We start from the raw sequence: 24,895 nt of genomic DNA, 5'->3' as shown, positions 1-24,895 counted from the left end.
ATCTGAAATCAAATATTTCGACTTATAAGTACTCTGCGAAAAAATACCCAGAATCAAAATTTAATCTCGTGACTCGCATCATATCGATTATAATTGATATATCAATATTTTAAAATTAATCACGCCAGATACTCTTGAACTATTGAAATTTGTTACAAAGATGACCAGTATTAAAAACAAACTACTAATTATTTAGTAACATTATATGCATATAACATTGTGAATAACCATTAAATTTATCACATGCACATTTAATGCTGTAATAAATTAATAGTCAGATGAGCAAACAAATAAACTCATCAAAACAATAAAAAATATAAAACTTACTCATTATCACGAATCATCGGCGGCACCATAATTAAGTACAATTATGTTACGCCACTGATGAGCGTAATTCGCGGAATCACCGCGAGATAGCGTCAGGTCTACACACAGTATAATCCAAGTGAGCTGGGCGTGTTAGCTTTGCAAAATCCGATGTTTTAAGTGAGTGTTTTTCATCGATATGTAACAAAAGGAATATATCGCAAAGGTACCGTAACACTTTTTTAACGCGTCCCTTAACGCACGGCCGTAACATAACCCCGAAAACGGACGTCGATCAGGTTAAAACACTGTCGCAAACGATCATCTGTTTTCGAAGCGGTTATAAATACGTATATTTCTGTACGGAAGCCCGACCAAACGTTTAAATTTGTCCTTAACGAAAGTCGAAAACGACGTTTGCGGTGGTGCGTTTCCGCGCTTTTCGCACCGAACACCACCGGCGGGTTAAGTTGGACATGACCGTATATGTAAATAAAAACAGTTTGACAGATGCGGAAAACATTGATTTTTGGGGAGGCAGTGCGGTGTCCGCGTTAATGTCTCGTCATTAAATAAGGGATGGATCCGTTGGAAAAATTCGTGTGCATCGGAAAGGACGTCGTCGAAATGTGGGCCCCGCTTTCTTATGCTAATCAATATTTCTGACGTCCCATTTTATTTATATTCTTGCGTACGGCCGAGACTCGTCTGATAATGGGCCGTTTCATTGGTCGCAGGGGCGTGCGAGACGGGGGTAGTTTCGTTCCCTTGACGCCGTCTTCATTCCGCTTACGTTCGTTTTGGCATTTAATTGATTTTCGTTTTTTTTTTCTAAGTTGCGGTATATTGTTTTCGACATTTCCGTCCGCCAATCGCGTCTGATAAACATTTTTGCGGAAGGAAGCTGGTTTGTGTATTTAAATTTTCTGTTATCCTTGAGTTTGTCTATTTATATTGTTTGTGTCAGATAAGTCGGCGCAGCGATTTTGTGTTTGTCTTTTTTTTCCGCGGTGCGTTGACAGTTTCAAATGTCGGGGTGCTGTGAAAACAATGCGTCTCTGTTTTATTGCGGTGTTACAAGTAACACTTGCACGTAAATTGTCCGCAGAAACACATAAAACTTTACGCATATGTACGACTATATCACTCTTTCAAAAGTGTGGAATAAATATAAAAATAATGTTACAACAAACCTAACCTTACTTAGAAATCAATCATATTCAACGCCTGCGCAAGAATTTAATGGCATACTTTGAATAATTTGATTTATACAGGTTCAGTCGACGAGTAGCCCTGAGAACTTCTATTGATTAAATATTATGCTAGTTTCTCCTGTAAATGTTTCGTGAATCGTCCTATTCCCCTTCCGTTTAAATATTTACTTTTTCCAGTGGTGTGTAAAGTAAGGGTTTCTAAATTTCTTCTTAACAACGTTTTTATGATAATTAATTTTAAGTAATTATGATAATTAATCTTAATTAACTAGCTAAATCTAATTCAGTGCCATTTTTATAGATTTAAATTCTAATATACTTAATTTCTTTTTTAAAAATCCATTTGGAAATATTATTTATATTATTTTTTATTTGGTTTGGCCAAAATATGACGATATATCCTAACTTACCTTAATGTAAAAGCTGATAAAAATAAGTTACACCGACTTATTTTATGTCCAGAACTATGGGCTAGGCTAGACTGCAAGTAAAAGCTACAATTTCAATACATAATGAATTATTTAATGTTAATTTACCTACTATATTCTTGTACACATCATTCTAGGGTATAAAAAACTATAATTAAAAATTTAATAATGACACAAAAAAGGTTTTTAAGTTTAGATGTATGTAAAATATTGTTAGTGTCATCCTCTGTAATGTGCTTCAAAACTGTAACTAGATTTGGAATTATGGTCACAAACTACACTTTGAACCAATTAATAGTCATAATTTTGTATTTTTGAAATTTGAACTACATTGTCATATCTTTAGCCCTAGAAATTTGTGAGTGGCAATATTATTTAATCATTATTATTTATATTATTTTTCAATTCGTTTAACTAAACTAGTACGATAAAGCCTAACTTACCTTAATGTAAAAGTTGGTAAAAATAGGTTACACCGACTTATTTAATGGCTAGAACTTGTGGGCTAGGCTAGGCTGCAAATTAAAGCTACAATTTTAATATATAATGAATTATTTAATATCAATATACCAACAGTACTTTTGTACAAATCTTACGGGGATTATTAATTAAAAATTTGATGAACCTACAAACACACAAAAAAGATGTGAAGCTTTAACATAGATGTAACTAAAATATTATTGGTGTCGCCCTCTATAATGTGCTTTAAAACTGTATCTAGATTTGGAATTATGGTCACAAACTACATTTTGCTAACCAATTAATACTCAAAATAATTTTGTAATTTTGGAACTTGAACTTATCATATTTTAGCCTTAAAAATCTATGACACCTTGTAAATTATTTATATATAATCTTATATGCAATTTATCCTATTTATGAGTGACAATGTTATTTATATACCTTACCTAATTACCTTAATGTAAAAATAAATTATGTGGTCTTATTTTATGTCCAGAACTTGTAGGCTAGGCTAGGCTGCAAATTAAGTACGTAATGAATCATTTAGTGTTAATTTACCAACTATATTTTTGTATAAATCGGGCAGGGGTATAAAAAACTTCAGTTTATTTAATAAACGCACAAAAAAGATGTAAAGCTTTGGATTTAAGTAAAATATTGTTGGTGTTACCCTCTATAAAGTGCTTTGGAGTTCAAATTACGCTTTGAACCAGTTTCTAATCAAAATAATTTTGTATTTTTAAAACTTGAACTATTGTCATATTTTAGCCTTAAAAATCTGTGACATCCTGTACATTATTTACTCATAATCTTATATGTGATTTGACCTATTTGTGAGTGGCAATATAAATTGCTTTTTTATACTTGAGGATTTCCTGCTGTTTATAAAATAGTTTTATTCTACTGTACACATAAGCTGACCTCACAAAAATGACGAAAAGCGTAATTCTGCTAACGCTAAGCGAATTTCCCACTTTCACATTCACATTCGGTTCCGAAAATTGGTCCACAGTCGAAGTTACAAAACGATTTCACGTAATATTCGCGGATTTTCCAGTCCCGTCTTGGCATCGTATCTATGTTTGTGTTCCGTCTGTGATTCACGAGTGGACAAAAATAGGCCAATTAGTACTCGACTCTCCAAGCTTGCATATGAATTGTGCCTTGATTATAATTTCAGCGGTTTTCCAGCGATAAATTTGTCTATGCCTTAACGACGTTCTGAAGGATGAATCACTTTTTTCTTTCTAATGGATTCTCTGTCCTCGCACCCGAATTTCACGTAATCGCCGGAATATTATTTAAATCATTAAATATTCATTAAAATAAATTAATTATAATAAATTGTAAAAACCTTTTTAACCCTTCACGAATTAATCGATTAAAATTAAAATTACGTACGTACGTTTTTTCCCCTAATACCCCTAGACGTTTTGGATGTGTTTAATTAATTCAAAATAAACATTGCAGAACAAATCGGATAGAAAATTACAATTTAACAACAAGTGAAGAGTAAATTGTATTAATTCACATGTCATAAACAATTATAATGGATGCGCTGACGCTTTTTATTAATCACATGAACACTACTTAAGATTCAGTGTAAGGCCTCATTATTGTTGCTTTTTAATGGAGCCGCGTGTGAAATCTTAATGGCTTACAACGCAATGAAAATTGTTACTCTGTATCGGAATAAATTTTACAGTTTTCAAACGCGAAACAATCATTTGTAAGGTTCAGAAAACAATTCAATGACAAATTACTTTATAATGAAAACATCTTAGTCCCTTGGCCACGACGATTTTTCAACGTCGAACGAAAAGTGCAAGTGCATCAGCTTAAAGATCACGATCTAATACGGCGAACATCCTCCCAGAACAATGGGGGTGTGTTTTTCTTCTCAGTCATTAATCCCAACGCAGATTACGAAGGCGAGGGAGTCGCAACATTCAATAATTGTCTCGTGGCGTTTGTATAATCATCGGGAGTTACCGAATGAACGCACTTATTTTGTTTGCTGGAAAATAATCCAAATTAACGGCCCATTGTTTATTACCTCTCAAATAATTAAAGTGAAATTAAACCATCGCCGCCAATCGGTAACCGATAAAACAAAATCACTTTCTGGCCCACATTATCCCCGATGGCCGGATCGTCCCTTAATTGCAATGATGGTGAAGATCTTGTTCAAAAAAAAATTAAGATAACAAATACAGTATCCAATTAAGTCGCATGAAAACGTCCCCAGACGAGCATTTCTCGCGACCAACTGTACAAATTCGAACGATCCTCGTTAGGCCCGTTTTCCGGCCGCTTAATAAAACGACGCCCAGCAGTTAAAACGGTTGCTCCTCAGCAATTTAATCAGCATGAAAAGTTGAAATGAGCGGGGTGCATAAACTAAACGATGGACGCGTCCAGGGCTGATTGGAATGAATGCGTGTTCCTTACATGTTAATTTATACCCCCACAATGGGGTGTTAATTCCGCATAGACAACTCATTAGACACTGCGACCCGAGCCGAGATAATGCATCGCATATGTCCCCCAGTTTGATGTTTCAACTATTCCGTTTCAGAATTTAATTATTAATGATTATTAATGGTGTTTGTTTTAAAATTTTTTAGAGTGCTAAAATATTTGGTATGGTTCGAATATCATTATTACAGTAATAAAAATCATTGGCACTGCTAATAATGTTATTTTTACAATTGTTAACACTGTAAATAAACTAAACTGTTGAAAAGTAAACACGTTATATTTTATAGCTTGCGTATACTGGCGGTAATGTTATTGTAAAAATGATTGATCATAAATGCCGACTCTTGCTTATCTAAAAAATTATAATTATCTTAAATATGAAATTGTTTATTAAGTTTAAGTTTATATTTGTACCAAACTATGGGATATCATAATAGACAAAACAGCAAGAACTTATTTCTAATTTTAACTATAGTTTTGCTATAGATAAATTATTGAAATATAAAGTGCATAAAAATGTATTTGTTTTTGAATTGCTATTTGAAAATTGAGATTGTTTAAAAAAGTTTTATTCTGATTACTTATTTAAATTTGGCACAAATATACACTCGAGTGTATGAACTTTTTATAAAAATGATGCTTGAAACAATTAATTCAGAAAAATATCAACATATGAGTAATTTTATTTCTACTGAGAGTACAAACAAATTTTTGTATAAGATAAACGTGCTCCCTGTAGATCAAACATCGGCCTCAGATTCTTACTCATTTCATTTACTCATTTCGTTTTAAACATTGTTACCTTATATAGAAGTTGATAATTGTAGAGATATAAAATATTAAAAATATTTTTTAGTTATTCTTTGTGAATTTTTTCCTACTGTTTAACTGAGCCTGATTCAGATTATTTATTTAAATTCAGAACCTTCAAACATGTTTTTAATTTTAGATTAATTTAGAAAAATCAAAATCAAAATAGTTTATTATATTTTAACAAATGAATAAGTAAGTTAATTTATTAATTTCAATATTTAAGTGACTCGCGTTCAAAAATATTGTTGGTGAGTATTTAATATAATTACGACCCGTATCAGTTAAACATGGGTCATATAATACATTTTAATATGGCTTTAATTAAATCAGGGCTCTGTCATCACATAGTTAAATGACACAGAAACAATGTGTGTATATATAATTGAATTGATTTTTGTGTGACGCACAGATTTGTTTATTTAAAGGCCGCATCAATAAAATTTTTCGGTGCACGTGGAATTTTAAACGAGAATTCTTTCTGTAATATTGAAATTTATGTAACGGTGATGGCCAGAAAGCGCAACGTAGACCGAAAATATTTATAGAGCGACTAAAATGCAAAGTTAATTATGAGCTAACCGCGGCAAAAATATCTTAAACAAAATTAAATGAATTTTATTTAAAGCCGGAGTCGTCGAGGAACTGTGGGCGATTAAGATAGTTCACCTGGTACCGCATCGTCCATCTATTTTAACAAACCTAATTAACTCCACATTAGTTGTGCAGTTGTCCGCCGCATAATTGCCATGTTATTTGCAGTGGCCAGAATTACGCAGTCGGACGTAACTGACGATTATGTTATAAAACCCATAATTCGAGGCTGGCCTAATCGGCAAGGGATCGCGCTCTAGAAAAGCGTGCAATTTCCAAAGGCGATCAGAAAGTTTCGGAAAGCGAGCCGCCGGCATCAATAAACGGGGAAGCTTGACGTTTATAATCTCGCGTTCGTGTGTGCGTGTGCACATCATATTTTTAACGTGGCACCGCCTGAAATAGCTCGAAACGGAAGCAGACCTTTTTTCTGTTTTGATAAATGTCGACCGCACTAACAAGTGTTGATGAACACTTCAAGTGCCGCATTTCAGGGTTGGGTTTGGAGGGATCGAAAGTATTTTGGTTAGGTGGTCCCATGATGTTTTATGTTATTTAAATATTATTAATATATAATTACAGAATGTGTATTCTTTTTACAGGTAAGCACCCTCACGTAAACGTGTTAAGTTTAGTAAGTAGCATCCAGAGATTTAAATCTAATCGCTTCTGAATTTCCCTTTAAATCCGCCGATGATCATCTTGGATTTCTCAATAAGTGCGATAAAAATAAACGCTTTCAGTTTTATATTTGTATATATAAGTTGTTTATGACTATGACTAATATAAGTTAGTCGATTCAGTGAGCAGTGAATGAATCTTGCTTCTGTTGAGTACGATGATTTTGACGGACACCTTATTTGTACAACCATATTAATAAACATTCCTGTATTAAAGCGTTGGCCGCATTAAATGAATGACGACAAATCACCTTGACACTATAAACATCTAAATCCAGTTGTGTTTGGTATCTTGCTTTAAAATGGAGCATAATTTATCCAGAGGTGATTTTATGGGGGTGGTACGCCTACTGAATATTTATTCTGGGTGTAAATTAATTGGCCGAATTGATAGTTATGTGCAGTCAATCAGTGACATTTTTAAGTAATAAGTGTACAAGGTTGGGCAGGATGTACAAATTATTAAATGCTATGATGAAACATGCATGATATAACCATACTAAGAAATTTTTTACACTAACAATGTTTACAGAAATATGTAAATAATCTTTCGGTGGGTGTTAATTAATATTTAAGGTGAATATTATTTAAATGCTTGACGAAAATACTAATTAATAATTATAAAAATCTTAAAAAAATTTAATTTGTTTATTATAATTTACATTTATATATTTTTTATTCTATTAACGTATCCTTACAATTATAATATAAAATCCATGTTATGTTTATATTATGAAAAGGTTTTAGTAAAAATAATTACAAAAATATGGGAACTTTATTAAGTTCGTTAATTAATATTGAGGGATATTTCTTGACGATACCATTTAATTGCTTGAACAAAATTATTCAAATAATTACTTTTTTCTTCTACTATTTTGGGAATAATCTTTGGATGTTGGTGCATATTGACAGACATTTCACAATATTATTTAAATGTTTAAACAACAACACTATTAATACATAAATTAATAATTTAGATAATAATTTATAATAAAAAATAATATTTATATATTCATGTTATATTAATCTTTAGAAATTGGTTAATTAATATTGAAATTCTTTGATTTAATTGATTGAATGAATTGAAATACATATTATAACTGTACTAAGAAATAATTTTCGACAGAAAAATGACACAACCTCTGAAAATGGCTTAATTAATATTGAGATGGACTTTTTGAATATGTCATTTACTGTGTGTTAACTTACTATCAAATATAAACATTAGTTTTTCCCCTCATATGTAAACAATCTTTGTATGTTGGTTAATTATTATTTAAGGAAATTTGTCGATATTATTTAAATGTTTACAGTAATAATAATCTCACAAATATACAAATTAATAATTAAAAAATGCATACATATGAATACATGAATTATTTAATAATACATTAACTTAATTCTTAGTTTTTTAATTAGCATACTATTTTACCATTATAACTATGTTATATGTTATAACTAAACTATGAATTTGTCTTAGTTAAGAATACAAAAATATTGAAACAATTTTCAGAACTTAGTTAAATAATCTTGGGAGAGGTTTCTTGAAGATGTTACTTAATTGTTTGATCAAAAACTGTAATAAAAATCTAACGACTAAAAAATATTTTAAATTATCTGAGTTATTCACATAGTATTTTTTTATTTTAAAATAAAAATAAATTATTTACAATAAGACTACAAAGGTATAGAAACAAACTTTGAAAATTGAGGGAAATTTCTTGATATTATTTAAATTATAGGGCCTAATAAGTAATAATAATTACGGCAAACGTAGTAATTCTCAAATATTTTAAATTTTCTATTTTCTAGCACTGCTTGTCTCACGGATGTTGGAAAAAGCCCCTCGGCTCGAGAAGTTTACCTAAACTCTCTTTAAAATGGCTGACTCCTTACTCCGTTTTTATAATTCTTCTGGCCACGTTCTCTGATCCGGTTACTCGAATTCTTGATTTAGTCTGTAATTCGTCTAAATAAACTCCTCGACTCGATTCGGCTTCTTCAGCGACTCACGGTTAGCTTAATAAACGACAGTGAAACGTAATCGCATTTTAATTGATTCACTTCATAAATATATTACTGTGCAAATTCACGGGTCCATTCATACCATCATCACTCCTAACAAGCAATTTGGTGACCTCGACGTGATCGTGATCGTGAACTGTGTATGAAGTGATTATTAACGCCAACATCGTATTAGTGCATCAGCTACGAACACGTCGCAAGAACCGATTCTGTGAGTTCGAGTATTACTCATTCATTTGTTTCTTCTTTTTTTTTGGGATGATGATACACAACATATTTAGAGAGAATCCGGGAAACTAGTACGAAAAAGTGAAGACAGAACTCATCAAACGCCAGAGGACTAATAACTCAATAAATAACAGAGAAACTTCTTAAAATCGCGTTTTAATTGATTCACTTTATAAAATGTATTACAGGGCTTATTCACGGAATTATTCATACCATCATTAGTCTCAACACTATTATTATTAACTTCTGTATTTATTAAAATAGAGAAATTAATAATTAAAAAATGTTTTAACACGTTTTATTTTTTAATATGAAGTTTGAATGAAGTGTATTCTTAGTTTTTGGGTAGTTATTTTTTTTTTTAATTTATGTATAATTAATTAAAATATTAAGGAAATTCATGTTACAGTTAAAAATGTTTACAGTACGAATATTTAATCGATTAATTGATAATATTAAGGACAATTTCTTGACGATGTTGTTTAAAGCTTTACTAAGAAATTTCCTAATCTAAATTTTAGATTTATTATTATTCTACTAAGATTCTTCTTAGTCTTCACATGATTAGTTGAATTTATTTATATTCTTAGATGAGAAATTCAAGTCTTTTTAAGTCTGTACAATTCCAGGAGCAATTTTATTAGTCTTCAAAGTAATTGCAATTTATTAGTTTTAATTGCTTTTCAAATATATTTACTCATATTTACTCGTACAGAACTTACATCTAGCTTCCAATAAATAAAATCATTTCAAGTAGTAGTCATCCAATTTTATCTTATCTTCACCACACGCAGCCTTATCTATGCAGGAAGAGAAAGTGAAGATACTAACACTAATATTACAAAGCCGACGGTCGAACAAACAACATACATAAGCGTAGGCATTTATGACCGGTGAGCGAAATTAAATCAAACACGAAAAAACAAACACAAGAAACGTTTTCTAATTTAAGACCTGGACCGGAGTAGCTGCCAATTAATAACAGGTCGGCCATCATAAATGAAATGTTCGTATATATTACGTAAAATTCGTTTCATGTTATCCGCCGCAGTGTTTCGCAACCTGCGTCGACGATGCAATTTTTCAGTTCAATCGTAAATTTCAGTTCGATCGTGAACATCACCGCCCCCATATACAGATGGAACGAACAAGAGACGATATAATCCATTTGTGTGCGTCATAATCTCGCCGAATAATCTTTATGGTATCCGGCAATATCTTAGGGATTGAAATGCAGTTGCGTAACGGAACCTTGTAAACATTAGCGCTGCCCGGTTATCGTTTCCAAGGGGGACAATGAGGAAAAGTTACGCAATCTCGATAAATAAGCAGTCCCCGCACCCGCCACCCCGCCAGCCCATAAACAAACCGCCCCGGAATCTGGAAAGTTTTAATCCGGCACTATCAATAAACAGGCGCGTGTTCTTTTACGAGAAGAAGTTGTCCAGATAGTCAAGATAGTTCGGAGACTGACAGGCCACGCACAATGGTCTGGGTTTTATCCACAACGGATCGACTAATTAGCACTTACATAATTTTGCCTGATTAAGTTTCCACGAAACAGTTTGGATAGATCAAATCTATTTATCATATCGAATAAAGGAATATTAATCAGCTCTTTTGTCATCTCGTCAGCAGTTTTAAACAAAACTCCGAAAATAATCGTTAAAGAATGCCCCCGAAAGGAAGACGGAGACGTGTAAACAATCGCCAATTATGACACGTCATTTTGGACAATTTTTTAAGTCCCCATGCAGCTTAATTAATTACGGAGAGACCCAGTCACCGTCCCACTGTGAGCTTCCGCGAGAGAGATCTCTATCGGCGTCCGTGGGGTCCGGGGGATCCGCGTCTCCTCTCGGCATTCCCCCCCGGCCGACCCCCCTGCGCCCGGGCTGGATGCCGTGGGGTGGACTCCGTCGTAATGTTGACGGCGGGCGGCGCCAGACTGGCGGCTCCCAAGTCCTGGGTCCCGGTTTCGTCGTGCGGGATGTGCCGACACTGCCGCCGCCGAGGCCCGGATTTCTACCGGGAGGTGGGTCTCCGAAGATGGATTTACCTCGTTTGATAAATAACTCGGTTATGACTTTGTCCGTCCGGTTCGCATGATGCAGGGTTAGCTATAAAAATGTTCAAAAATCACCTACTAAATAAACCATTGCTCAATATTCAATAATATTATTTTTATTTCTTAATAATTAATTTTATATTTTTATACATTATGCCAACCCTTGGAAAATAGCAATTATAAAAAGGTAACCAAAATGTGTTCATATTAATATCAAATTTATACGTCTGTAAATTGTAAAATATTCCGAAATATTCTGTTAATATTAAATAAAGAAAACAATTGAAATATTCATACAAAAATACTAATTAAAAAATCACTGCACTCTCCAATTAAATAAATAAAGGTTAACAAAAATTAAATGTAAGGAAAATATTTTTTGTTTCCTGTTTTCTATTTCCAAAATTTTGTATTGCTAATTATTTTAAAAATTGACAAAAAATGTTTTAACATAGTTTGAATGAAGTTATTCTTAATTTATTAATTTGCCTAATATTTTTTTATGTCTAAATTAATTTAAATATTGTGGAAATCCATGTTATAGGAAATTCAAAATATAGGAACAACCTTTGGAAGTTATCTAGTGTAAGGAAATGTTGAACAAATATTATGAATCATAACCATATAAAAACTTTCCAATTAGATAAATAAAAGCTGCCAAAAATTGTATGTAAGGAAAGGATTATTTTGTTTCCTGTTTTCTATTCTAAAATTTTGTGTTGGTGATTTTAGTTTAATTTAAAAATTGACATAGTCTTTCACGTATATTACCTAATTTAATTAAATTTATTTCTTTCCTCGCATATTATTCTAAATCATTGTTAACAGAATAAATACTCAAAAATTTTACGTCAATATTTAATTTAGAAAATTATTGTATACATAAACATTAAACTTGTTTACAGAATCATAAATAACTTTGTTTAAACGGAAGTAAATTTGATGAGAATCTTAAAATTCATAGTTATAATAAGACATACACCAAGCACATATTTTTGAAGAAATTAAAGAATGCAATATTAATCTCTCTGTATTTTTTAATTTATTCTGAATTGTGTACGTAACATTACTGTACATATTTACAGAATCAATACATAATTAAATATGCTTTTATTTTTACAATTAACATTTGAATTATTATATTAACATTTAGTTTCTGAAAAGAACGTTTCTAAAATTTGTTCTCATATTACATATACTTGTGCGAAAAAATTCCAATCTTCATTGAATGTAAACCCATCTTTGTCCATTAATTTAGGTACTGTCACACTTGCAGTTTAAATTGACATTTCACTCGCTGGACAAACAGAAAAGAGTGTCAGTATAAAATCAACAGTGGCGAAAATAAAAAATGTTTGCCAATATAACAGAGACTTGAGGCAAACAAAATTAGAAGTGCGTTGTTCCAATTTATTTCCAGTTTATCAAGTCAAAGCGAAAACATCGAATTATATCTAGTGTACCATGAGAGACTTAATGCCCTCCACTGGCATGTTTTATGGCCACTCTCGGCAAAAGTTCGCCGGCGCCACCAAAGCCCCGATGCGGCCGTTTTTTGCTAACTTTATGTATATTTTATGGAGATGCACCAATAAAATAATTATTAAATCTTAAAGAATATTTCATGGCTTGTCTTTTGATCGGCGCGCGGCCAATGACGGCGGACGCCGGAGAAAAAATAATGAAGTCCATCTCGCCAACAATAAAACTATTTTTTGAATAAGTACAGATTACCGAATTTGGAAGAAAAATTGCTTCGTTAATAGAAGTGGATCCTGTCTCATAACGTTGTTTTCCCCGTGATATATGGACCACTCTTAAAACAGGCAATATTTTAGTTTTTTCCATGAATTATTTATAAACTTGGACGTTGCATCTCCGGCTTATTCCACCTACACGAAGTAAACAATATCCGAACGATCATTAAAACCAAAAACGTTCATGTTTCGTTAAAACAATTGCACTAAATTCGTGATCCCGACCTCCAACCGGGGAACGCACATGCTTCCATGCCATTCAAATTAAATTTCGCAGACTTAATAAATACATTCGCACGCATATCTTGCATAGCAGTTCGATAAAAAACTAGAACCAGCATATGTACATGAACATGAAAGTCGTTTTCACTGCAAATATAGAACGGGGCTTATTTATAACACGTATTTTGAATTCGTCGCAATTCTGTAACTAACAACAATCCTAGTTCGAGTGATATTTTTTGGGGAGGCTCGGTTTACAAGGGGGTGCCGAAGTTCGTGGGCCTAATAATGGGATTTGTTTTTCTATGTATTATACAGATATTTTCCATTAAGAGTCTTTTTGTGGTGCGGTTATTGTGTTGCGGAAAATAATGGCGGGATGCTACCCTTTTCGTTTTGTCTCGATCTATTCGTATTTTGAAGGAAAATCTTGGATGAGTGAAAGATAACACCGCACCGTCCCCAAAAATAAACGCTCACAACAAACAAATCCTGTGGTAATGCTTGATTTAAGTATCTGTCGCATAAACATTTATGTGAAATTGACCTTAAATTTCATATACGGCTATTTAAAAATAAGTTTAAACGTTAATTTTATTTAAATTTATATCATTTTTTAAACAACCATCTCTACTGATTTTTAATCATATCAACATTGGGTATTGTATAAGTTTATAGTTAAAATTCAATTCTTTAATTTAAATTGTAGATATTTGTACAAGACAATTTTTAAACTTTATGAACTTTTAATTTTAACTGTTTATAAAAGATCCCCCTTTCATTCATGTTAATCTTAATATTTAATTTAACATTTAAATAAAGCAAAATTGGTGTACTTTTTGTAATTTTCGTTTAATTTTTTTAATTTATTATCTTAATAAATATTTCAGAATGTTTGTATATTATAAAATACGTTGTGCTGTTTGTAGTAAAATTATAAATGAGAAGCAAAAGAAAAAAAATATGTTATAATTTCCAACTTAGAAATATATGTCTTTATGATTAATATACTTTTGCATATATTATTTACTGTAAAATGTATAATTATAAACAATAAATTATATTGTTATCTCGAAACCTAATTAAAATATTGCTGAACTAACCTGAATGTGATACTGATCGTATCGTAAATTACATAATTTCTAAATAAATATTAAGATTGAAATAAATGCAATCAGGAAAATGTTATATTATACTGATATGAAAAACAATTATTTGTAAAATCAGTAATAATCAGTAGAATTTACTAAATTTTAAAATTATTGATAAATGACAGTAAATATTAACGTAGTATTAAATCACAAAAGTTATGCAGTAATATGATATTATTTTAAATTATATAGGCTAAAATTAAATTATTATTAAATTTGATTTTACCTTAAACAAGTATTATTTAGATATATTTAAAGCATTTATAAAATATACTGTTGTACTAATTTTATTTATAAATTTATATATTACAAATAAACAACTATTGTCTATTAATTTTAAAAATAAATAATTTCCTATTTATTATCAATTAGAAAAAAAAGTTTTTAAACTTAACTTGGAAAAGTAACTGAATCACAAGATAATATAAGTAATAAACAATAATTGTACAAAATTGTGTTCCAGATCCTTTAAGGATATTTTAATACACAATACATATTTATACATATTTTTCAAATTTATTTTTTGTAATAATTTAATTAATTAAACAAAAAAATATTATTTATTATTAAAAACAATATCATTAGATAATTTTAAAATTACTATAGTTACATTAGTTATATTAAACGATTTGAAAAAGATAAAATACTCAATATCAGTCTCAACAGAACATTAATAAAGTATTTAATAATTTTCTCTCCCATTGTTATTGATTTAAATTGTTGATCATAATTTTTTGATAAGATAAACATAATTTTGTTTTGTTTTAAAGTTGAGATGACCATTAATATTTTACATGTGGTTGTATTTTATTGGCTCATTTCAAATTTGAACAGATGACTCAATTACGTTTTCATCTTAGATGTCCAAAATTTGAATTATTTATTTGAGTAATTTCCCCAAAATTAAAAATTTTAAATTAAAATTTCAGAAATACCATAAGTCTAGTTCTTGGTATATGCGAATAAATACTTGAAACAATATAAAAAACATAGGTCTATGTATTAGGCGCAGAAACAACTCTCCTCCATTATAGTAAAGGTCACTACAGAAAATATTGATTGAGTGCAGGTTTAAAAAATACCGTAGTTTTCTTTGAATTATCTCTAAACATTGTGACTTAGGTGTTTCTGAAATCATTGTTTATATAATTAAATTGAAGTGAAATTTATTGAATTTTTCGTAAAATATGGATATTAATGTTTGTTTTTTGTTTTCAGGAGTAAATAGAAAATCACGTTACATAAGTAAGTGTTACCTACAATCAAGTTAGATTACGTTACAATGTTGTTTACATTTCTCGGCGCATCCACCACTTTTAACAGCATGGACTGGATCACTAGTTTTATACAATTATGCCATGAAATAAATGACCAAGACAAACTTTGAACTGTAAAACTGACTTAAGGTTTGTGCATTGTCACAAACCTTGTTGAATAGAAACTTTCAATAGCGAAAGTACAACATGGACTAAACAAAACTGGTCGTCATTTTCAAGTTCAACAATCCATGGCAGCGCCATGGGACAATCGCGAATCTAGACTTTAAGCCTCTGTTATGACAGCCCCGAAAACACGAAAAAGACCCCCACGTCCGCCAAACATCCCCCGTTATTTATCCACCACCGAACTCGGGGCACTTTTTCTCTCTCGGGCCAAATCAAATTAAACCCATCCTGTAGAGAAATGTATTACATTTAAGAGACGCGACAGTTTGGCGCCACCGTTTCGATTGGTCCTCGTGGACCAATCCCACCCCCGCTCCGTATCATCCCCCACCAACGTCGGGGGCGGCCAATGAGGGTGCGCGTCGTATTTATATGTCCGACGGGGGTTGCAAAAACACTGATATTGCGGTGTAAGTTCATCGTAGCGTCATTCGAGCGTCGAGCTTCGGGGTGCGATGTCGCAGCCTCCTCGACCCGGTGATGGGGACTTAGTTCCTCCAGAAGACTAAGTGAACTTCGTAACACTTTGTTGTTTTCGCGACAGTTTTCCACTAACAACTATGGCACTGGTTGAGATGTAAGTAGACTTGTGGTCTAGTCCAGTCTGTCTTGTGTTGTGTGTTTGATTTTTATATGATTTTCTAAAAGCCGTTTGATAATTCTAAGAGTAGTTTAGTATTTATTTAAGATGTTTCAGTCAAGGTTGTGAAAGAATAAGCTGTCAGTGGCACACCCTTAGAAACTTTTATGTACTTTGCCCGTATTTCTAATAAGGCCAAAGTCGATTACGTAAACGTATTATTCAGTTCAACTCGCGTATCCTCTGATAAAACGCCGTACTCAATAAAACACAAACCGGGTTTAGTTTATCCGTGTCTCTGCGGGGCCGACAAAACATTCCGGCACAGTAAACCGGATTCAATTAAGAGTCCGGGTCGTTTGCCGTTTGTTTCGTCCGCATCCTCGCACACATACACATTCGAAATAGTCGGAAGTTTCGAGCCGGTTAATCTGTTGGGCGGTCCACCGTTGTTTTGTGTATGCTTTCCGGGGGGTTTCTTGACGGCCACCTGTTGAACCGGGGTGAAAGTCGATCGCAGTTTTCGGGGTTCGAATGTAATTCGGTGCGCGAACGATGCACCTGCGTTCGATATTGGCAGAGGTTCGGAGTAATTAATTGGATTACAAGTTTGTACTGCTGCCATGGTTATTCCGTAAATACTCTAAATAATCGAAAAAATTGCTTGTCGAAAAACGATTTCACGAAACAATCACTTCGTTGTCTAAAAATAATATTTTACTTGGATTAAATTCAAATGTTCTGTTTCATTATGATGAAATATATTTGTATTTTAAATAGCAGCAGCTCATATAATATAATTGAACTTGGTTACTTACTAGTCTTATTTGAATTAAACTTATTTATACTAAACTGCTAACTTAAGAATTGTCGAATACATGTTTAATTTGATTGTTAGTGTTGTGTTGTTAATATTTTGTGCATTTTTGTTGTTATCAATGTTAAAGTTATATTTCTTTTTAACGGAATATTTTACTAATTTTATATAAAATGAAATTTTCAATTCATTTTAACTATTTTTCTAAAAAATCTTAAATATAGTTAGTTACTTATTGGCTGCTTATTATTATTGAGCCAAACTTATTTATACTAAATTCGTAACTTGGAAATTGTCAAATACATGTTTAATTTGATTTTAAGTGTTCTAGTAAATATGTAGTATATATTTATTTTGTCGTTATCAATTAAATTATAAAATATTAAAAATATATAGTACAACTTTTTAAAGAATTGTCAATTAAAATATGAATACAATTATTAATAAAAATTGTCATAAATTTTACAGTTTCATTCAAAAATTTGTTTATATTAGCAAACTCAAAAGTTAAAAATATGTAAACTATTCCAAGAGTTTTTTCACTTCAAATTATCGCATGTGCATCAATGTAATGTTTCTACTTCATCATTAATTTGATTGAGTTAAAACTCGTATAATTGATTTAATGTTGCGATGTTTGGACGAAAGTGGGGAAACGGACATAAAAATAATGAAATAATAAAGTTTACTGCTATATATTGTCCGCCTTTGGCCATATTGCCCAGCATTACCCATAAAAACTCCCAATTAATATTTACTTTGAAGATTAAGGGTCAAATAATATCAAATTACGATGTTAATCAATATTTCGGCAAATTTACTTTACGTTCTCGATAGCTTTTAAAGATTATGTTTGCATCAATGTAAACATTGGATGTGGATCAAGCTAAAAAAAACCTGAGATCGGAATAAATTTAGAATATGACAACAGAAATATAATCATAGGTCAATTGTTATTCTTAAAATCTTGAAATAAACATTTATCGATACTTTTTATCAAATGATTACACTTTACATTCTATGATAATTATAATGATGTAGATAAATATTCGTTCGAGAATTGCTGCATATCTCTGAATATGTTCACCCCATTGGATATTTCCATAATGGAAATATGGAAATATATGATTTTACAGATGAAAATTTAAATTCTCCTTTGGTCGGATGTTTATGGGACCATAAAACTGTATAATGTACCCTAATAGGGTGAAGAATTTAATTTAAAAACTTATTTTCGAACATTATGAACTATTCAAGATTATAGTCCAATATTAAACACCGAATTACGACAGTTAACGTCCCTTCGTTACGATGTCAAACATGAATAATAATAAGTCGCATTTAATTCCCCTTCTTTCGGCACTATCTCCTGTTTATAATAAATATTTGATCGCCAATATTATAATTTTATAGACGGTCCGACCTCGAACTCTTGCCGGTTATCAGCGTGGTCATGTTAAACAAAACCCACATCACCGTACGTTCCCCGGACGGTCAATAATAAATTAACATTTCGACGCGCCCCCGTACGGTCATTAAACTTTCACCGTCCCAGAGATCCATATTTCACGACGTCGGAAAATTATGTATGAAGCCCGGTGGTTCGTTCGGTTGTGTGGGGTGTACACGCGGTTTATTAAAATTGTCAATTCAAATAACGCATCACTTTGTGACCGTGCAATTACGCCGAAATTGTTAGTTGTTGAATAACAGGTCATTTGGGCCGGTGGGGGTGAGCCACTGCTCGTCTGAGGGTGATGGTGGGGCGGTTGGAGAGAAACGCGAGATGGAATTAGTGGCATACATAATTGACTCCGTCCGTCTGGAATTATCGTCGTCGGGACGCCCCGTCGTGTTTTTCATACCGCATTACGTAGACGTGTGGGTCATCTGGAAAGTGCTTTGCATGGAAATTGAGCGGTACACGTTCGGGTGCGGTGCAATATTAACAAATTGCGCGGGTCTCCGCCGAATAATTTCACATATTCATATTACTTCTCGGTTTCGGCTCGACTTACAAAAGATATTCATAAAATTGCAATACGGGCGTCGTACATTTAAATGGAAATCGCATGACTACTACATTGTGGGGCATTAAACAAACTTGCCTACATAGTAAAGAATAGTTTTCTTCGTTTAATCTTATTTTAAATATATCGACTTTTCTAGTTTTTCCAATGTGATTTAGGAATAAGATTATTAAACTTCAGTTGCATTCTTTCATCTTCATGATCTGATTCTATGACGATTAAGTTTTATCTTTTATACTATTCTGGAACATATACAAGGTTGCCCCTATTAGTTGAGTTTGGGTCTTTTATTATTATTTTTAGTCCAGAAAACTATATTAAGTATCTCCAGCTATTTTTTTCTAAATGTTGATTTTCCTGAACATCTCAGAAATATCAGCAAGATTTCAAAAAACTTAATTATTCATTTTGTCAAACAGTAAAGCCCTCTACAGCCATAAGGTACTTATCTTAAAAATAATATTCCTCATTTAAATTAAAATTTGCGATATATGCAACTTTTGTGTATTTCAAATGAAACCATTTGCCTTGAAAATGTCTGAAAAAATCAAGCTTTCCAAATAAATGTACAGCCAAAACCAGCCAATTTGAGACACTATGTGTATGTAATTTGTATTACAAACTAATTAATTTTAATAAACGTTTTGTATAAATATCGTTACAAAATAGATTATTTGATAAGTAATAAAATTTTTATCACAGTAAAAACACATATTTTTAGTTCTGTTCTAGTAATACTTACAAAATTTTACTGCAGCTTTTGTTGCAATAAAATCTAAATTTAGATTTACAGTCCATACATAAAAATGAATATTGCAGAACTAAGCTGAAACTGGAATAAAATGAAAACCAATTTAACGCCAGATTATAATATCGACACGTTAGTTTTCCAGTTTTCTAATACCTAAAGCTAGCTCTAATAATAGAACGCGATTTTAGACAATGATTGCACTGCTGAAAATAAAATCTCAGAAGTACCGAACGCAGTTCATCGTTTCTGCGAGAATTCGTATCGAACCCGGCCGGATTTTAGTGTTTTACACACATACGTGCAGTCGTCGGTGATATATTCGCATTACCTTTTTCTAACAGCACATTTCCGCCTCACATTTTTCGCGTGTCACAAACCGAAACAATATAAAGACCTCATACTGTGTTCCACAGAAACCCACTGCATTCCCGTCGGGCGAGAAAGATTGCGAAGATAATCTGTTAAAATTTAGAGTCGTATCTGCTTACTGCACACAATACTCAACTTTATTACGGTTTCCCTGGATGTGGACACACTTCTCGGCCGCGGCTTCCCTCCCAAGAACAATAAATCTAACGCGTTCTTGGGCTCCGGGCCTGCCATTTCATACTGGAAATGATTTAATTTATTGCCTGCTCCGGTGCAATTCACTTCACGGACGGTGTCGTGAAAATGTTACGGTTATTCGTTCAATTCGTTTAATTGCACAAAAATTCAGATCGTTTAATTCGACCGTTGGGGCAGTTCGACGAGCCAATATTGAGTCACGGGAGCCCCCCCAACGATATTTAAACTGTGTATTTAAGTCGAGAAAAAAACATTTGTTTGCACTTTGCAAAAGGTCCCTCCGCTCGTGTTCGCCGCCTTTTCGGTAAACACATAGGCATGCTAAGTGCGTGGGGTTCAACGGTGAGGCACGGCTGTGTGCTCGTAAGATTTCCTTCTGCTACTCGGGTTACAGGAAAATCAATTCGCTTTGAAATCAATCCGGGATGAGGTGTATTTGATTTAGTTATTACCTTCCATTCAAAATATTGCTTCGTTACTAATCAAGTTAGTACTCTTAAATATTAGTCGACGTTTTGGTAAATCAATGAAGGCATAGCGAAAAATTCTCGTTGCTGAGGTCTAAATATAATACTATAGAGCTGAGTATTATTGAATCTTCTATATTTAAATTTATTGGTTCGCTCTGGGACAACGAACCATTAGTCACTCGGTAACGTGTTACTTATATAAAGCAATTGGGTTTCGATTAAGCGTTCGTTTTATTATGTTCATCGTATAAACTTAACGTAATTATAACCAAACTCGTTTCAATAAACAATTTTCACCAGGAATACATACATATAGCAATTCTAGCAATACATATGCTCTCAGGTTTCTACGACAAAATTTACGTGCAATTTCGGACCCTTTTCTGAGCACGGTGCTGTAACAAAAGTCATTTAACACGAGTGACTCAAATCGATATCGCGAGCACGTGCGAAATACCGAATTTCTGCCTATACATAACCGACAATACAACACGGAGTTAATAATTTTTCTTCCCTTTGATCATAAATGGCGGAACAAGAGCAACTACAAAACATCCCACGTTATTCTCAACGGACATCTTTACCTTTATGTATTGTATTTTTCAAGATACTTTTGTGAAGTTATTACATTAGGGCTCTTGAGCACTTCGTCTATTACATTTACTCTATATTGTCTTGTCGTTTAAGCTGAAGTTGGACACTTTCTTTAAAAATTGATAAGTATTTCAGTCAGTTAATGTTAATAATTTTTCTTCTACATCCCATGTAGTTTTTAATAGACTTCTTTACTTTTAATGTATTTTTCAAAATACTTTTGTAAAGTTATAACAATATTGCAATGTAATTGATTTTTTTTCTATATTATTTTATTCAAACACAAATTGGACTTTTTCCTTAAAAAACTGATAGGTGCTCGTAACTATCGGGAAGCCAAACTTGTACACCACCAATCGATGCCGCCGAAACGTATTCTCATTTGACGATCAATAGTATTCCCGATCGAGTACACGCGGCCAAATGTGTGCCGCAAGTGTGCCAATACAACAAAACAAATATTTCGGTGTTTGTTCGTCTGCGTGTCCGATAATCGTCCAAAAAGCCCCCCCTTGCCCCGTGCCGACCCCATCGGATAGGGGCGCCGCTGACGGCCGTTGTGGAGTACGCCGTGACGCCAGTGACGCTGGCGTCGCCGGCTAGTCGGTCTTTCCGGTTGCCAGGCAACCCAGCATCCCCACTTTCTTACAGTTTCACCCCGTGACTGTTTCCCTACACTGTGTGCATGATTCAATTATGTGACATGGGGCCCACTTCTCTCAACAATTTATCGACTTATTTCTTAAAGTTCGGTCCGTGAAGCTCAGTGTGTCGATTGATTGGCGGGGTGAACGTACGTACACGGTGTTGCGGTGGCGCGGGGCCGCTTTTTTCCGTGTGTTCCGGGTTCGGTGTGTGATGCTGCCGGTTAACCTCAACTTTTTGGCTCCGTGCCGAAGCACAACATTGATTTGTGGGCTTGTTTTTCGTGGAGATGGCGAGACCCGCCGCAAAAAATACTAATACTGCATCACTGAACAAGGCATTTCTTTCTTAAACTCTTAAAAAGTAAACGGACTTTTCTACATAATGTGTGTTTAAATTTATTTAGTGATTTCTTATTTCATATCTATACGTTTGCTTATTATATTTCACCACTTATAATTTCGACTTTTTCTTCTGTCAAGTATATTGATTAAGTTTGGATATTTTCACACCCTTTTATAATTTGTCTTTAATATATATTTAATAATATAATAATTATATCGAAACTTTGTTAATAAATTTGATGTATTAGACTTAATTTGTATACAGAATACTATTTTTATGGATAAAAATGTAGTTAAACATTATTTTAGACAAAAGCAATGTAGAATTTTTGTGTGTAAAACTAATGTCAAATCAAAAAAGAAATCACTATATTAACGATTCCAAAAAAACTAATGAATTTTGACAAGAATTTTATTTTTTTTTTTTTAATTAATAAATTTAATTCATTAAACACATAATAATGTTTATTCTAACCTAACCAATCTTGAGGCGTAAACCCAACGTAACTCCAAACTTATATTTATTTACCCTTGGTGACATTGAAGATTCAATTTATTACTTCAAATGTAATATTGGTATATTATTTTTATTATATTTTATTACTTTTTCAGGAATCTCACAGCAAACAAAAAATGTCCCTTTCGTTGCGAATCAATATTGTCGAGCACAATGTTACGAAAACGATCTTCTTCAATCCATCTATGTCGGTGTACGATGCCTGCAGGGAAATCCGCAACAAAAACGAGAACCTCGGAAAGGGTAAGTTCACCCACACCCATCATAAATTCAGTGTAAAATATGTAAACATCCACAGCCACGGATTATGGCCTGTTCCTTACCGACGAAGACAACAAAACTGGAGTGTGGCTAGAACCCAATCGCTCCTTGGAATACTATCTACTTCGAAGCGGTGACGTACTCGAATACCGCAAGAAACTTCGCACGCTCCGAGTGAAAATGCTTGACGGCTCCGTGAAGACCATCATGGTTGACGACTCTCAAGTAGTTGCCAATCTAATGGTGGTGATTTGTACTAAGATCGGTATCACCAATCACGACGAATACTCGCTGGTACGCGAAGACATCGAACCCCAAGAGAACCTCGACCAAACTAAAAACTACGGAACTCTCACCTTGAAACGCAAGAAGGAAAAGGAGGATCGCGAACGCGACGCCAAAATGGAACAGTTGCGTCGTAAACTTCACACCGACGACGAAGTTAACTGGCTGGATCCCGCGAAGACGTTGAGAGAACAAGGCATTGAGGAAAACGAAACTGTGCTATTGAAGAGGAAGTTCTTCTTCTCCGATCAAAACATCGACTCCAGAGACCCGGTGCAACTCAACTTGTTGTATGTACAAGCCAGAGACGCCATTCTTAACGGCACCCATCCGATCACACAGGATAAGGCCTGTGAATTTGCCGGTATTCAGTGTCAGATCCAGTTTGGTAACCACAATGAGTCCAAACATAAAACTGGATTTTTGGAGTAAGTATTTCTATAGATGCACAATTATTATTTTCAAATATTTACTTAACAAATATTATTCTGAGGCTAGATAATTATTATCAATAAACTATTTTCGTATATTTCCAAATAAAAACTTATTTAAATAAAAATATTAATTTTAATTATTTGAGATATATTAAATCTACTTTACTTTTACAGCCTGAAAGAATTCTTGCCCCAGTCATACGTCAAGATCAAAGGTATCGAGAAAAGAATTTTCGCTGAACACAAGAAGAACCATGATATAGATGAGTTAGATGCAAAAGTGAAGTACACCAAGAACGCTAGATCTTTGAGCACCTATGGTGTCACATTCTTCTTGGTGAAGGAGAAGATGAAAGGAAAGAACAAGTTAGTGCCCCGATTGTTGGGTGTGACAAAGGATTCGGTGCTCCGTTTGGACGAGAAAACCAAAGAAATTCTACAAGTCTGGCCGCTCACGACTGTGCGACGTTGGGGTGCTAGTCCTAATACCTTTACCCTCGATTTTGGAGACTACTCTGATCAATACTACTCGGTACAAACTACCGACGCTGAACAAATTCAACAGATCATTGCCGGATACATTGACATTATTCTGAAGAAAAAACAAGCGAAAGACCACTTCGGCATTGAAGGTAACGAAGAGTCGACCATGTTTGAAGAAAATGTTTCCCCGTCTATGTGAGTTTTATTCTATATTATAATACTACTGAATTATTACAATTGTTTTAT

General features: G+C 33.1%; 1 protein-coding gene across 7 annotated transcripts in view; it reads left to right on the top strand.

Annotated features, from left to right (window-relative positions):
• Positions 1 to 434: 434 nt before the first annotated feature.
• LOC109602479 (talin-2) overlaps positions 435 to 24,895 on the top strand; it is a 37,059-nt gene continuing 12,598 nt past the window's right edge. For 2 of the 7 annotated variants that reach the window (XM_049961855.1, XM_049961854.1), the window contains exons 1-5: positions 435 to 532; positions 15,645 to 15,671; positions 23,282 to 23,429; positions 23,485 to 24,160; positions 24,341 to 24,844. In XM_049961855.1, coding sequence (XP_049817812.1) covers positions 23,303 to 23,429; positions 23,485 to 24,160; positions 24,341 to 24,844 — 1,307 coding nt within the window. In that variant the 5' untranslated portion in view covers positions 435 to 532; positions 15,645 to 15,671; positions 23,282 to 23,302. Of the gene's footprint in view, positions 533 to 15,644; positions 15,672 to 16,345; positions 16,449 to 23,281; positions 23,430 to 23,484; positions 24,161 to 24,340; positions 24,845 to 24,895 lie in introns of those variants that run through there. The other 5 variants (XR_007547081.1, XM_049961852.1, XM_049961849.1 and 2 more) reach the window with 4 other exon arrangements.

The sequence above is a fragment of the Aethina tumida genome, chromosome 1 (genome assembly GCF_024364675.1).
Source record: "Aethina tumida isolate Nest 87 chromosome 1, icAetTumi1.1, whole genome shotgun sequence".
Taxonomy (NCBI): Eukaryota; Metazoa; Arthropoda; class Insecta; order Coleoptera; family Nitidulidae; genus Aethina; species Aethina tumida.
Note: the sequence above shows the minus strand (reverse complement) of the source record. Positions and strands in the feature narration are given on the sequence as shown.